Source organism: Triticum aestivum, chromosome 4B, assembly GCF_018294505.1.
Source record: "Triticum aestivum cultivar Chinese Spring chromosome 4B, IWGSC CS RefSeq v2.1, whole genome shotgun sequence".
NCBI classification, from domain to species: domain Eukaryota; kingdom Viridiplantae; phylum Streptophyta; class Magnoliopsida; order Poales; family Poaceae; genus Triticum; species Triticum aestivum.
Genome location: NC_057804.1, coordinates 620,536,270 through 620,549,248, shown reverse-complemented (window position 1 = coordinate 620,549,248; position 12,979 = coordinate 620,536,270). Strand labels below are relative to the sequence as shown.

Below are 12,979 nucleotides of genomic sequence, written 5' to 3'. Positions count from 1 at the left end.
TCTGATCCAAATCAATTGACGCAGCCTATTAGATCGGAGGGAGTATAAAATTTCTTTGTATCGAAGCGTCCTTACAAAGAATTGCAAACTACTTCCTCCTTCTCATAATATAAGAGCGTTTTTACACTAGATCTTATATTATGAGACAAACTTATATTATACTAAGACGGAGGGAGTAAATTTCTAAATTTTGAAACAAATTTGCCATAGGGAAGATCCAATCCAACCTTGCCCCATCTGTCAGAAATCAGGGACACAGAAATGCAAGTCGACTCACGCTCTTGCTGTGCAGTAGCATCTGACACTCGCCACCTCCTACCCACCTCCTATCCCCTTTCCGTCCGTCTAGGTCTGGAGGAGCGGCGATGGCGGCGCCGGTGACGGTGTACGGGCCGGCGATCTCGCCGGCGGTGGCGCGCGTGGCGGCGTGCCTGCTGGAGAAGGACGTGGCCTTCCAGCTCGAGGCGGTGGACATGTCCAAGGGCGAGCACAAGTCCCCCTCCTTCCTCAAGCTCCAGCCCTTCGGCCAGGTCCCCGCCTTCAAAGACCACCTCACCACCGTCTTCGGTCGGTACCCACCTCTTCTCCTGCTTCCGCAGCTAGTTTCTTCACATCTTGTTTTGCTTCTCTGTCAATTGCAAGTGCCATTCGTTGATAAAGATGGAAATTTTACCTAGATCTGTATGCATTTTATCAGTAATTATCCAGTTTCTGAATTGAGGCTAAATTCCAGTGTTGGCATGTTCATATGTATGGATGATCGGTTGACTTTCCCCTGAATGTGAAAGAAAAGAAAGATATCTGTAAAATGGTCGTTTGTGTTCACAAGTTGTATGGTTCATCTTTTGGCAGAGTCAAGGGCCATTTGCCGTTACATCTGTGACCAGTACTCCGACCGTGGCAACCAGACTCTCCTAGGCCGGAAAGAAGACGGCGCGGTAGGCCGTGCCGCCATTGAGCAATGGGTAGAGTCTGAAGGCCAGGCATTTAACCCCCCAAGCTTGGCCATCGCATTCCAGCTCACCTTCGCGCCGCTCATGGGCATGGCCACCGACATGGCCGTGGTCGAGCAGAATGAGGCGAAGCTTGCCAAGGTGCTCGACGTGTACGAGCGGCGGCTGGCGGAGAGCCAGTATTTCGCCGGCGACGAGTTCACCCTTGCCGACCTTGTGCACATGCCCAACACTGATCTTCTTGTGAGCAAGACCGGCAAGGCGGGTCTGATCACCGAGAGAAAGAATCTGTCCAGATGGTGGGATGAGGTCTCCGCCCGCCCGTCATGGAAGAAGGTTGTCGAGTTGCAGAGTGTACCACGACCCTCTAAAGCTTGAGGCCCCCTTCATTTTTTTGGCCGAGCAGCTTCTGGTGGCAATTAGTCACGTTCTGTTATGTGTTGCCACCACTCCTAAATGTTAATTGTGTTGTGAAAGACTCGGGCTGCTTTGTACAATATGTTATCCTGCTATCTATCTCTGTGGTATTATTGAGTTTGCATGGTTGGATATGTTCCTCTGTTTTCTCAATTCTGTGCTGTTGCCTGTTGGAACTCGATTGCATCCCATAATCCACATAAATCTATTCTTGAGACGTTGGTTTACTACCCTGTTACTTTCAGTGGGTCACTCTGACAATCTCTTTACCTACTGAATTTTAGTCCCTCCATTCCAAATTATTGAAGTTCTTGCTTTGTCCTAAGTCAAATTTATTCAAGTTTGACCAATTCTGTAGAAAAATGTGCTTATCTACAACATCAAATTGTTGATCCAGGCCTTAAGCTAGGTGATATATATGTAAGGTAATGCAAGATGACACATCTTGATTCAATATTGATCCATGTATTGTCTCACTAGCAGTGTTGGGATTGGGGTGTATGATTCGAAGATAAATAACAAGTGCGAGTTGTCATTTGTAGTATTTGTCCTTCTCAAATATACTTGGATAAATCCATTCTGGGCTACGAGAAAAGTTGAGAAACAAATAGAGTCCTGGCAAATCTGAGGCAGTGCAAATGTTCAAAGAATTCAGCGGTGTGTTAATGCAAGCCAAATAATACTTATTTCAGTTGCTGAGAATGAGATGCTGATTATCACTTGAGTGAATGCATATTGGCAGCTTCTTATTTTGCCTATTCACACTATTATCAGTAATATAACATGGAAAACTTAAGCATGAATTCATCTTGTCATTTTACAGGTACCACTCCTGATAAATCAGTTATGTTCTACCAAATGAAACATACTGGGATTGAAAGCTAAGCACATTCAAAGATTCTTCCATCAGATGAACGGCTCAATTATTCCTGACTCCATATGGGGGATGTTGCTTTTGTTGAAAAATATATTCTTGCACTCTGACAGAAGTCATCAGATCTTCGTTACTGCTGGTACTTGATGCCAACCTCCTTACTTATCCAAGCCTGATAGTACTGCTGGCTGAAGTGAGCTAAATGCTCAGGATGACATGCTGATTATCACTTCGGTCAATGCATTTTAGCAGTTTCTTATTTTGCCTCTTCATACTAATCTAATATGTATTCCCTCCATAAAGAAATATAAGAGCGTTTAGATCACTACTTTAGTTATCTAAACGCTCTTATATTTGTTTACAGAGGAAGTAAAACTTAAGCAACTGAATTCAGCTTGTCATTTTATAGGCACTACTCCTAATAAATCAGTTATGTTCTTCTACCAAATAGAACATACTGGGATCAAAATTTATGTGTGTGCATAGATTTCAATCCCAGTATGTTTTTTCTTCCATCAGACCAACGGTTGAATTATACCTGACTCCATATGGGAGACATTACTTTATGTCGAAAATTTTATTCTTGTACCCTGACAGAAGCCATCAGATCCTCATCACAGCTGGTACTTGATGCCAATCTTCTTACTTATCCTAGCCAAATTCTATCTATCAGTTGTCCCAAACCATCCATGTAACATCATGAGCTCATCATATACTGTTTTTCTTCTCAGTCAAGTTATCAATGACTGGATTATTAAACATATACCTGACTAGTGACTCCATACGGTGGACGTTGCTTTTATCGAAAAAATTATTCTTGCACTCTGACAGAAATCTCTACTCCTAATGGACGAATTGGTTGAATAGTCCCCCCCACTTTCAACCGGTTTATTTTCAACCGGTTTATTTTCAACCGGTTTTTCTTCGTCCCACCTCCCACCAGCCCCTCCCACCGGTTTTTCTCTTTTCTCGTCTGACCGGCAATACCCAACGTATTTATGGTAATCAATCATAATTAATCCACGTATAGTAATAAACCAATCCAGGTATGGTAAGGTCATAACTCAGGAAATTTTGAATATGGTAATTATATGGTAATAAATGTAAATTACCCCAAAGGCTATCAATCCAGGTATGGTAAGGCCATAACTCGGGAAATATCGAATATGGTAATAAATTTAAATTACCACCAGGTATGGTAAGGCTATCCACGTATAGTAATAAATCATAATTAATCCACGTATAGTAATAAATCAATCCAGGTATGGTAAGGTCATAACTCAGGAAATTTTGAATATGGTAATTATATGGTAATAAATTTAAATTACCCCAAAGGCTATCAATCCAGGTATGGTAAGGCCATAAATTGGGAAATATCGAATATGGTAATAAATTTAAATTACCCCAAAGGCTATCAATCCAGGTATGGTAAGGCCATAAATTGGGAAATATCGAATATGGTAATAAATTTAAATTACCCCAAAGGCTATCAATCCAGGTATGGTAAGGCCATAACTCGGGAAATATCGAATATGGTAATAAATTTAAATTACCACCAGGTATGGTAAGGCTATCCACGTATAGTAATAAATCATATAGTAATAAATCATAATTAATCCACGTATAGTAATATATCAATCCAGGTATGGTAAGGTCATAACTCAGGAAATTTTGAATATGGTAATTATATGGTAATAAATGTAAATTACCCCAAAGGCTATCAATCCAGGTATGGTAAGGCCATAACTCGGGAAATATCGAATATGGTAATAAATTTAAATTACCATCAGGTATGGTAAGGCTATCGATCCAGGTATGGCACGCCCTCACCTGATCACCTATCACAATCTCCAGCCCCACGCACGCACCAAAGAACCCACCCGGCACCAAACGCAGCTCCTCTCAATCCCCTCGAGTAAACGCCGTCACCGTCGTGCGATCTGCTGACACAAACGCCGTCGCCGCCTCCTTCCCACCTACGGCGTCCCCCACGTCCATGGTGACGGCGCTCGCGTCCTACACTGACCCTCCGCCTCATATAGGTTGGTCGTTGATGGAGTGGGATGTGCCGCTGCGGTTTGGGGAGGCGCAATCACGATCTGGTTGGGATCTCAGTGTGGACTCATTCTCTACGATGAAGGATGGCGCTGCCTCCCTGGCAAATGGGATCGGAGGAAGGGGCTCTACGTCGTGAATGTCGGCGAGGCAGCGGCCGAAGGCGAGCCCGACGGTGAGCACGGGTGTTCGTCCCATGAAATAGGCGGCCACGGAGGGCGGATCTGAGGCCACCCCAATCGCCGGTGGCCCTTCCTCCCATCGCTCATCTCCTCCATTCTCTCTCTCCTCTAAATCTTTGTCGCCCCTGCCTGATTCTGGCCGACGCCATCCGGCTCTCGCATCGACCACCACCAGCACGGCTGCGGACGAGGCGCAACCGCAGACGCCGCCGCCGCCACCCTCATCCACCTCCTCCACCATCCTTCCCAGCCGTCGTCGGGGGCACCCGCCATCTGCGCTCTAGCCCACCCGCTCCCTCCTATCCCCTCCCCCTGCCTGCCAGCCCCGTGATCCATCGCACAGATGGCAGGTACTACAGCGACCTCCTCCCCAGCGGATCCAGCCTCCTCCGATGGAGATCCATCCTGGGCACCGCCTTATTCTCATGCGTGCACGTCTATATCAACGTCTCATTCCACCTCACCTGAGCCTTTACCTTCCCACCTCTACTTCAGATCCACATCACTTTTGCAAGGTATGTGCTTGATTGTTCCGAACTGGATCGATGGATTATGCAAGGTACTTTGGGTGTCGTCATTGACGGCAATTGTCACGCCATACTACCATCGGAGGGGTCCCTCATCGATGATTAGGGTCTTCCGAACTGCACGAGCTCCATTGAGAAGGATGTTTTTAATTCTGGTTTTGCCTACATGCTTTCTTTGCCTATATCTACTTAGCTAATGTCTTCTTATAGATAGTAGCTGCTGAAGTGGTGATCAAAGTTGTTCACTATAAGGAAACAACCATGATAACAAAAGTGTATATTCCCTGACCTTTGACCTGAAGTACTTTTTCATTAGAAACTTGCAACAGCCAGGCATTGAAATTAGCAACAGCTTCGTACGTACTGAACTAATTTGCAGCAACACGTACTGAACTAAGTTAGGTTATGCTCATCGTTCCAACATGCTTAGTGATAACCACCTAGCAAGCTGATCAAACATGAAAAAATTGAAGTGCTACTGCTAATCGTACTATTCTGAATGTGAAATTCTATTTAATTGGCTCTTCTCTAATTGTACACTTGCATAAATCTCAGATCTTGCAAATTACAGTATAACCATAAAAGTCATGCTTTGACTCCTATAGGGCCTTTTGCACTTTAATATGACTAATAATTTGCCTTAATATCACAGATTGTATTACTACCTTTCTAAGTGAATGACATTCAAGAAGATCATTAAATAAAACCAAGAAATCCTTCTGGTATTGAAGTGTAGGAAAGTTGAGACTATAAAACCAAAAGGTTATATTTACGTTTATTAGAGAAGGTTCTTTACTTTTTATAGGAAAACACAAAATGTTGCGATGTAGAGTCTAGGTGGTGGACCTCCTTGATCCACTTGGTGGATGAGGGCGACTCCGGTCCTGGCACCCATAGTGCCAGTGATCCAAAAATCATAGGGCCTGGATATAGCTCTAGCAGACGTATGCGGCTTGCGCATCGAGCTTGGTCGTCTCGAGCATGGAGATAGGCGAGTTGTAGACCAAGAGCTGGTACAGAGATAGGCGAGTTGTAGACAAGAGCTGGTGGGCAGCAAGAAACGCATGCACACCAAAGAACAAATCTGAGTCACATGCCTACTTCTATTGGTTTCTACAAAGAGCGGCTAGCTTAGATCTTAGACCAGTCGGTCACTGTCGAGGTCGCCAAGGTGATCTTACAGCACCGCCGTGGGGATTTCTCATGATTTTATGTAGGCAAGCCGCAAGCGGTGGTGGTGATTGGCTGGGTGGTGTCGCTGCCTTGGGAAGAGACGAAGTGATGGTAAAAGTAAGCAGGATCCGATGATTCTTCCGTGGGGATAGCCAAAGTCAAGATGTCGACTACAGACTCGTCGCAGACTTGCAGTGAACCTGGATGCGGCGAGCCTGATTTGTGGATCGATGGCGGGTCTTGACTTTGTTAGGCCGGGATTGGATGGTTGCGGAGGGTGGTGTGCTTGGTTGGGTTCCCATGGAAGAATGTGGCCTCCTCGTGGATCTGGTCATGCCCATCCTAGAGAACATTGTGTCCCTAGCTCCCTCGAGGAGCAAGGACAGTGCAAGCGGCAGCAGGGGGTAGGGTAGATGTGGGGAGGGATGTCGGCGGCTGCTCGAGGTCATCATGATGAAACCCTTGACGTCCCATCTTTATCAATGGAAGTGGAAGAGCACGAAGTCGAGATTGGATAGGAGTTTGAGTTCTTTTTGGCACCGATCGGTTCCCCACTTTAGATATGTATTTTTTTGCGTGCGAGCAAACAGTGGGTTGATTCTAAAAGGGATAGGCACTTTTCAACAGAAGTGCATGACGGACCAAAAATATGACCTCATTTTATTCGTTTGATAGATATCGTATTATTCGTTGTTGTTCGTTCGGTGAAATTTCCTAATATTTGATTGTTGTGTTTCTAATTAGAGCACCCCATAATCATCCAATATGAGGGGATGATAAATGAAAGATACTGATTATAAATTTTGAAGAGCCCGTGGCAACGCACGGGCGTTATACTAGCCAATCTTCTCACTTATCCAAGCCAAGTTCTCTCTATCAATTGTCCCAAACCACCCATGCAACATCACGAGCTCCTCATATATTGTTTGTTCTGAGTCAAGTAATCAAAGACTGGATTGTACATAAACAATGCTATATATTTTGCAGGCAAGAATCCAGAACCACACTTTCTCTTTACACTTTCCTCTTTCCAATTGTAAAATATTGTGCTAGGTAGCAAGAGCAAGGCAAGTATGGAATTCCACCTTTTCTTTCTTTAAATGCCTTGTATTGAAACCTGCTGTCACCATTGCTCATTGCCATTGCATAGCCTGACAAAGAGATCAATCAAGCCAAAGAGAAAGGATGGCTTCAGGCTTGCAGGTGTTTGGCCAGCCAGCATCCACCGATGTTGCCAGGGTTCTGACATGCCTCTTTGAGAAGAATTTGGAGTTTGATCTCGTCCGCATCGACACATTCAAGAGGCAGCACAAGCTTCCCGAGTTCATCAGGCTGCGGGTAGGATGCTTCGATCACTTCTTATTCAGTTTCAAAAAATCTTGAATTAGGTAAAGCATGTACTAATTTTTCCATTCATCCTTTTGCAGGATCCAAGTGGACAAGTGACATTCAAGCATGGTGACAAGACTCTTGTCGGTAAGGAGAGCATGAACACAGTTATCACTTATCACGTTACATTTCTGGATTCACTTTTCTTTTGAGGACTGAAAGGCAACGTGAACCTTCTGTGCAGATCCAAGGGCTATTTGCCGGTACCTCTGTACCCAGTTCCCAAACCAGGGAAACAGGAACCTCTATGGGACTGGCTCTCTGGAACGGGCATCAATAGAACAGTGGCTGCAGGCAGAGGCTCAGAGCTTCAACCCTCCCAGCTCGGCCCTCGTGTTTCAGCTGGCATTTGCTCCTCTTCTGGGAATCCCTCAGGACCACATGGCCATTGCAGAGAATGAGAGGAAGCTTCAGCAAGTCCTCAATGTTTACGATGAAATACTCTCGAAGAATGAGTACCTAGCTGGCGATGAGTTCACCCTGGCTGACCTCTCCCACCTCCCGGACTCGCAGTACATTGTGAGCTCGGAGAGGGGGAGGAAGCTCTTCACCTCCAGGAGGAATGTGGCGAGGTGGTTCGACCAAATCTCGAGGCGCAAGGCGTGGGAGCAGGTTGTCAAGATGCAGATGGAGCATCCTGGCGCGTTCGAGTAGCGGCTTAGCACCTTGGTGGTCGCGAGCAAGTGTCGAGCTCATGTTGAAGAGCTGTCTACGTCTATCGATCTTACTTTCATGTGTTCTTTCGTCATCGTTGCTACTTGTGTTGTCGTTTACCAAATCCTCTTCATTGTTTGTCCTGTGAACCAGAATAATATGAGGCCTGTTTGTGATGTCTGATGTACATTGCGCCGTTTAAAATGCTTTTGCCCTGGTGTGCTCTACTGTCTGCTTTTCACTATACCATTAACAGAAAGAAACTTGATCTTTTATCAGGTGTATATTTCACTATTTCATTTTCTGTTAGTTCTAGTTTGCAAATGTTGTTGTATTTAGATGTTCTACGAACTTGCATTCTGGTTGCATATTTCGTGTGTAACGGTTGATATTGTAAAACATAAAGGAGGGGATCTCTATCAATTTGAGCCGCATTTGCTCGAAAGTCAGATGCCTGGTCAAAAGCCCAACTTAATATTTCTTGACTTTCGACCAACATACCTATTTGATTGTTTTCTCTCAGAAGCTTGGGAACGCTAAAACTTCCCACATTGACCTATTATACAATAATAAATAGAGGATAGATAAGCGATGATTCTAAAACAAAGGCCGCGTTTGCACTTAGTGCAGTTGTATCACCTTGATGCGATGGCCGAATGAAATTTTATCCAAAAAAAGACGATTCTAAAAGATTGTACTGTATTAAAAAACTGTAAAGGCCTGGATTCCATGGTACCACTATATTAGTGTTATGGCATTGCTGGTCAAGCACCCACCCACCCCTGTCCCTGCGGTCCTCAGGCCAACTCCACCGCGCGCCCCCATCCTGTCCGGCCCTGTCCGTTTGGGACAAAAGGGACAAAGGAGGCGGCCCAGCGCGCGACGGCCCGGACCCATCCTGTCCGTTTTGTGTCCGAGCCGACCCATTTCGAGCGCAAACTTGCGCCGGGTTTGGGTCGCGGCGGACACCAAATGGACGCGCGCCTCGTCCGCTTCGGGGCCGCGTGGCAGGCGGCCACCTACCTCCCACCCGCCCACATCAATGCGCACGAGCGGACGGCCCCACCTATCATCCGCACGTCGAGCCCCCGCGTCTCCGCCGCGCTCCTCCCGTCGAGCCCCCGTGCCGGCCCCCTTCACCATTGCCCCTCGGCCCTCCGGCGAGCGCGACCGGCAGTACATCTGTGCGGGCGTGTGCCGGAGGTACTGGGAGACGAGGACGCCGGTCCCGTGGAGCGACGCCCACCTCCCCAACGGGTGGCACCTCTCCGCGGACCGGGTCCCCATCCCGCCAGTGCCGGCGACCGGCCGTGCACGGCGCGATGAGATCAATCGCCGCCGCCGCCGCCTCCCCGACGACCTGTACTACGGCCACAGGTACGCCCCCGACTCGCCGCTCTGGGACACATGGCTCCAGGACGACATCAATTACTTGAGTCAACACAAACTGCATACACTTCATTGTCAACACCGTCTTACTTCTTCATCTCTAGCATGAACTTGGGTATGTTTCCAGCAGCGAACTATGCGTGCTCTTTCGCCATGGCCATCTAATCATAGTTTAAAAAACGAACGAACGACTCACCGGTTGTACCGCCGGCTCATCAGTTCATTCATGACAAAAAAAGAATATTTAAGTTATTCAAAATTAACCTTAGATCAAATGAGTACGCATAATATTGGATGTAATCCATTAAAAAATCAAAAAATGTTTATAGCCTAGTTGGTTATTGGTCCTTTAGAGTCCATGGACTCAAGGACAACGGTTTGATTACAATTTAACGCACCATTTTACAAATATTTTCTTGAAATTTTATGATGTCATAAAAAACATGCAAAACGTTGGTTCCCATTGGCTACAAATCAATAATTGTTAACTTGACATTCACACTGCCCGAAATAATTCGTACTTCATATTTCTTTTTTTAAATTCCTTCCTTTTCTTCCTAATAGCAGGGGTCGGCTTGCAGCAATCCTTCCTTAATTGTGCAACTGTTAACTGTTAATTATGGGTGCATTAGGCCTTGTACAATGGAAGATGCTTAGAGAGATGCTTAGAAAAATAAACCGGGTTTTTCTGAAGCACCGGTGCCTATTTCTACAGGAGAGACGCTTAGTTAAGCGTCTATCCTGTACAAATAAGCACCGGTGCTTAAGAAAAGTCTGATTTATTTCTCTAAGCACCTCCCATTGTACAAGGCGTTAGCAGCCCACAAATCCCGCATCCTTTAAAGGACACACAAATCCAGCCCCATCATGATCCCTCCCTTTAATCAAGGGAACTCCCCGCCGGCAATTAATGCCCCGGAATATTTCTCTTTATTTGCATGGCAGCAGCACAATCTCAGGGCAATTCCTTTCAGTGTCTTCCAAGCAATTAGGGAACGTATATCGGGGTGATTCAATATAAACCCTTCAAGTGGGATTAATCACAAATAGAAGTTAGTTGAGTTGATTACCGCGAGTTCTTTTGATATGAGAGGTGTTGTGTTCGATTCTCCACTGTGTAATCTATATTTTACTTGATAATATTACGAAGCCCACTCATTTTTTACTTGATTTTCAGGAGCCCAATGGACGCTCGTATTTTTTTTTGCCTGGATGGGCTTCGATGGCATACACTGGCCCAGCCAAGCGATCGTTCAACCTAGAAACAAAAACGTGAGCGAGCTTGCGCAGCATCAAAAAATAGTACCACCACAGATAATAAAAATCTTCGAGGCGGGACGAAACAAAAAGAATCACCTAAACGGGACGAAACAAAGCGAAACCAAACCAAGAATACCTATTCCCTTTAATAGTAGGTATAGATTGGTCTGATAAAGCGAACTTTTTGGTGAATCAAATATTTTCGTAGAGCACCAAACCTTATTCCTTTCAGGACTGATTACCACTCACTGCGTGTAATTTTCTATGAGGAACTACTGAACTCAATCAGTTGCTGCCGTTACTCAATAGTTTTCAGTTGTGGTCTATCCCATAGAGGTAGTCAAATTGGTTAGTGATCGATTTTTAGGTTTCGTCGTAAACCTAATTGGTTACTTCCAATTAGGTAAATCAATAGTTCAAACCACACTCAAAGGTAAGACATTTCACATTGATATAGGAACTTTTTATCAGAAACAATAGTATCTCCAATTATAGCCCCTCTAGGATGTAAAATATATCTCTTCTCACCATCCCCATAGTGTAAGTAGTTAGACTTTTGTTTAATAGCATAGCCGAAGCAGTTAATAGATCCATTCTATCTAGTAAATCACTATTTACCAAACGAGATACTTGTGAAATTGATGGACTCGATCTGCATGTCAGTCAAGAATAGGCTTAGCTGCGGACTTTTGCTCCAAGGACCGACCCGCCCCAACTTCTTGTTTGAATATTAAACGAGTTGATTGACCCTACTTCGGGTACTTGGGAGGAGCAGCTAATCATGTCAATTTTCAATCCAATTGATGCAAGAAGCTTTCTGTTTCAGTTCAAGGAATAGGGAAGTGTTCTGTTGACAAATGTTTTTGACCCATTTTGCCTTTCTAGGTTGGTGGGCGCTTTCACCATTCAACCATGGATGCTTTAGCGAGCGAACTAGGTTTTTGAGACCGAACTAGGTTTTTATTGGTATTCCTTCTCAAGCCTCTATTTCTTCCATGAAGGGAGATTCGGGAAAAGATGGAATAGAAAGATGTGTTTCCAGAATGGACATGAACTTAAATTTGGTGAAGAAGGTGTATATGCCTCTTGTCTATGGTAAGACACATCATAGTCGAGAAGCAGACATCAAGAAGGGGCTTGACTTCATTAGAAAACCTACTGAAACCAATGAATTGGCGGGCATTTTTTTTGCATTCTGGGATAAGAAATTCCCAGCCATTGCTAGGCTGAGCTATGTTAGCAAAGAATGCTTTCTCCAACAATATGATGACAAATACCTTACTAAAATGGTAGTGGTCACAAACCTCTTTCGTGTACAATTGAAAACTTTAATAATACGAAAACAAGAACCATCATTTATACTGGGAATGCCTTCTGCTACCAAAAGAGAAAGAGTTGAAGATAACTAAGGGAAGTGGGCGGAGGGATTTCTTTCAACCCGGTGGCAAGCCGGTGGTACCCAGAGAAAACGTTGCCCCACTCCCTATATAGATCGTAGAATAGATAGGTAGGAACATAAACTGAAACATTCTGGAGCAAGGTTTGAGCTGCTATGGCACGACCCCCTTCGGAAAAATAATAATTACTGAAGGACATGACTTTGAACAAACAAAGAAGTGAGTTGAAGACTTCCCTTTGGCCAGGAGATAGGAATGGCTCTATTAATTCCTCTATTTAGAGTTAGAAAACCGAAGGAATTCTCATACACCCAGGAGGTCAATCAGAGTCAACCGATTCAACCTTTGTTAATGGTGGAATGGCCAAACCTTTTCCCATGCCGAAAAAGAAGCCAAGTCTAATTCAATAATTACGTTTCTTTCGTCTCTATCTTTGGGATGAATACCATTATTTTGATCATTTCTGAACCTTGAGATTGCTTCAATGCATGTGATCCTCTCCTCAGCATCCCCCTCTTAAATCTTAAAATCCTAATGCCATGGTAACGGGAACAAAAAGAAATAAAGCATTTCTACCGGATGAGTGATACATCTCCAACGTATCTATAATCTTTTATTGTTCCATGCTATTATATTATATGTTTTGGATGTTTTATATGCATTAATATGCTATTTTATATTATTTTTGGGACTAACCTATTAACCTAGA

At 44.6% G+C, this 12,979-nt stretch overlaps 2 protein-coding genes across 2 annotated transcripts; both read left to right on the top strand.

Annotated features, from left to right (window-relative positions):
- Positions 1-223: 223 nt before the first annotated feature.
- Positions 224-1,492, top strand: LOC123093641 (glutathione S-transferase F11). Its single transcript, XM_044515649.1, has 2 exons — positions 224-567; positions 853-1,492. Exons 1-2 carry the CDS (start codon positions 366-368, stop codon positions 1,329-1,331), a joined length of 681 nt encoding a protein of 226 aa, XP_044371584.1. The 5' UTR covers positions 224-365; the 3' UTR covers positions 1,332-1,492.
- A 5,440-nt stretch (positions 1,493-6,932) lies between these two features.
- LOC123093642 (glutathione S-transferase F10) lies at positions 6,933-8,499 on the top strand. Its single transcript, XM_044515650.1, has 3 exons — positions 6,933-7,519; positions 7,609-7,657; positions 7,755-8,499. Exons 1-3 carry the CDS (start codon positions 7,367-7,369, stop codon positions 8,222-8,224), a joined length of 672 nt encoding a protein of 223 aa, XP_044371585.1. The 5' UTR covers positions 6,933-7,366; the 3' UTR covers positions 8,225-8,499.
- The last annotated feature ends 4,480 nt before the right edge of the window (positions 8,500-12,979 follow it).

What these genes read in the sequence shown, in the direction of transcription:
- LOC123093641 (XM_044515649.1), top strand. Translation starts at nt 366, where the DNA reads ATGGCGGCGCCGGTGACGGTGTACGGGCCGGCGATCTCGCCGGCGGTG. An exon ending in CCACCTCACCACCGTCTTCG is followed by an intron (nt 568 to 852) that starts GTCGGTACCCAC and finishes ATCTTTTGGCAG; the next exon opens with AGTCAAGGGCCATTTGCCGT.
- LOC123093642 (XM_044515650.1), top strand. Translation starts at nt 7,367, where the DNA reads ATGGCTTCAGGCTTGCAGGTGTTTGGCCAGCCAGCATCCACCGATGTT. An exon ending in CCGAGTTCATCAGGCTGCGG is followed by an intron (nt 7,520 to 7,608) that starts GTAGGATGCTTC and finishes ATCCTTTTGCAG; the next exon opens with GATCCAAGTGGACAAGTGAC. An exon ending in TGGTGACAAGACTCTTGTCG is followed by an intron (nt 7,658 to 7,754) that starts GTAAGGAGAGCA and finishes CCTTCTGTGCAG; the next exon opens with ATCCAAGGGCTATTTGCCGG.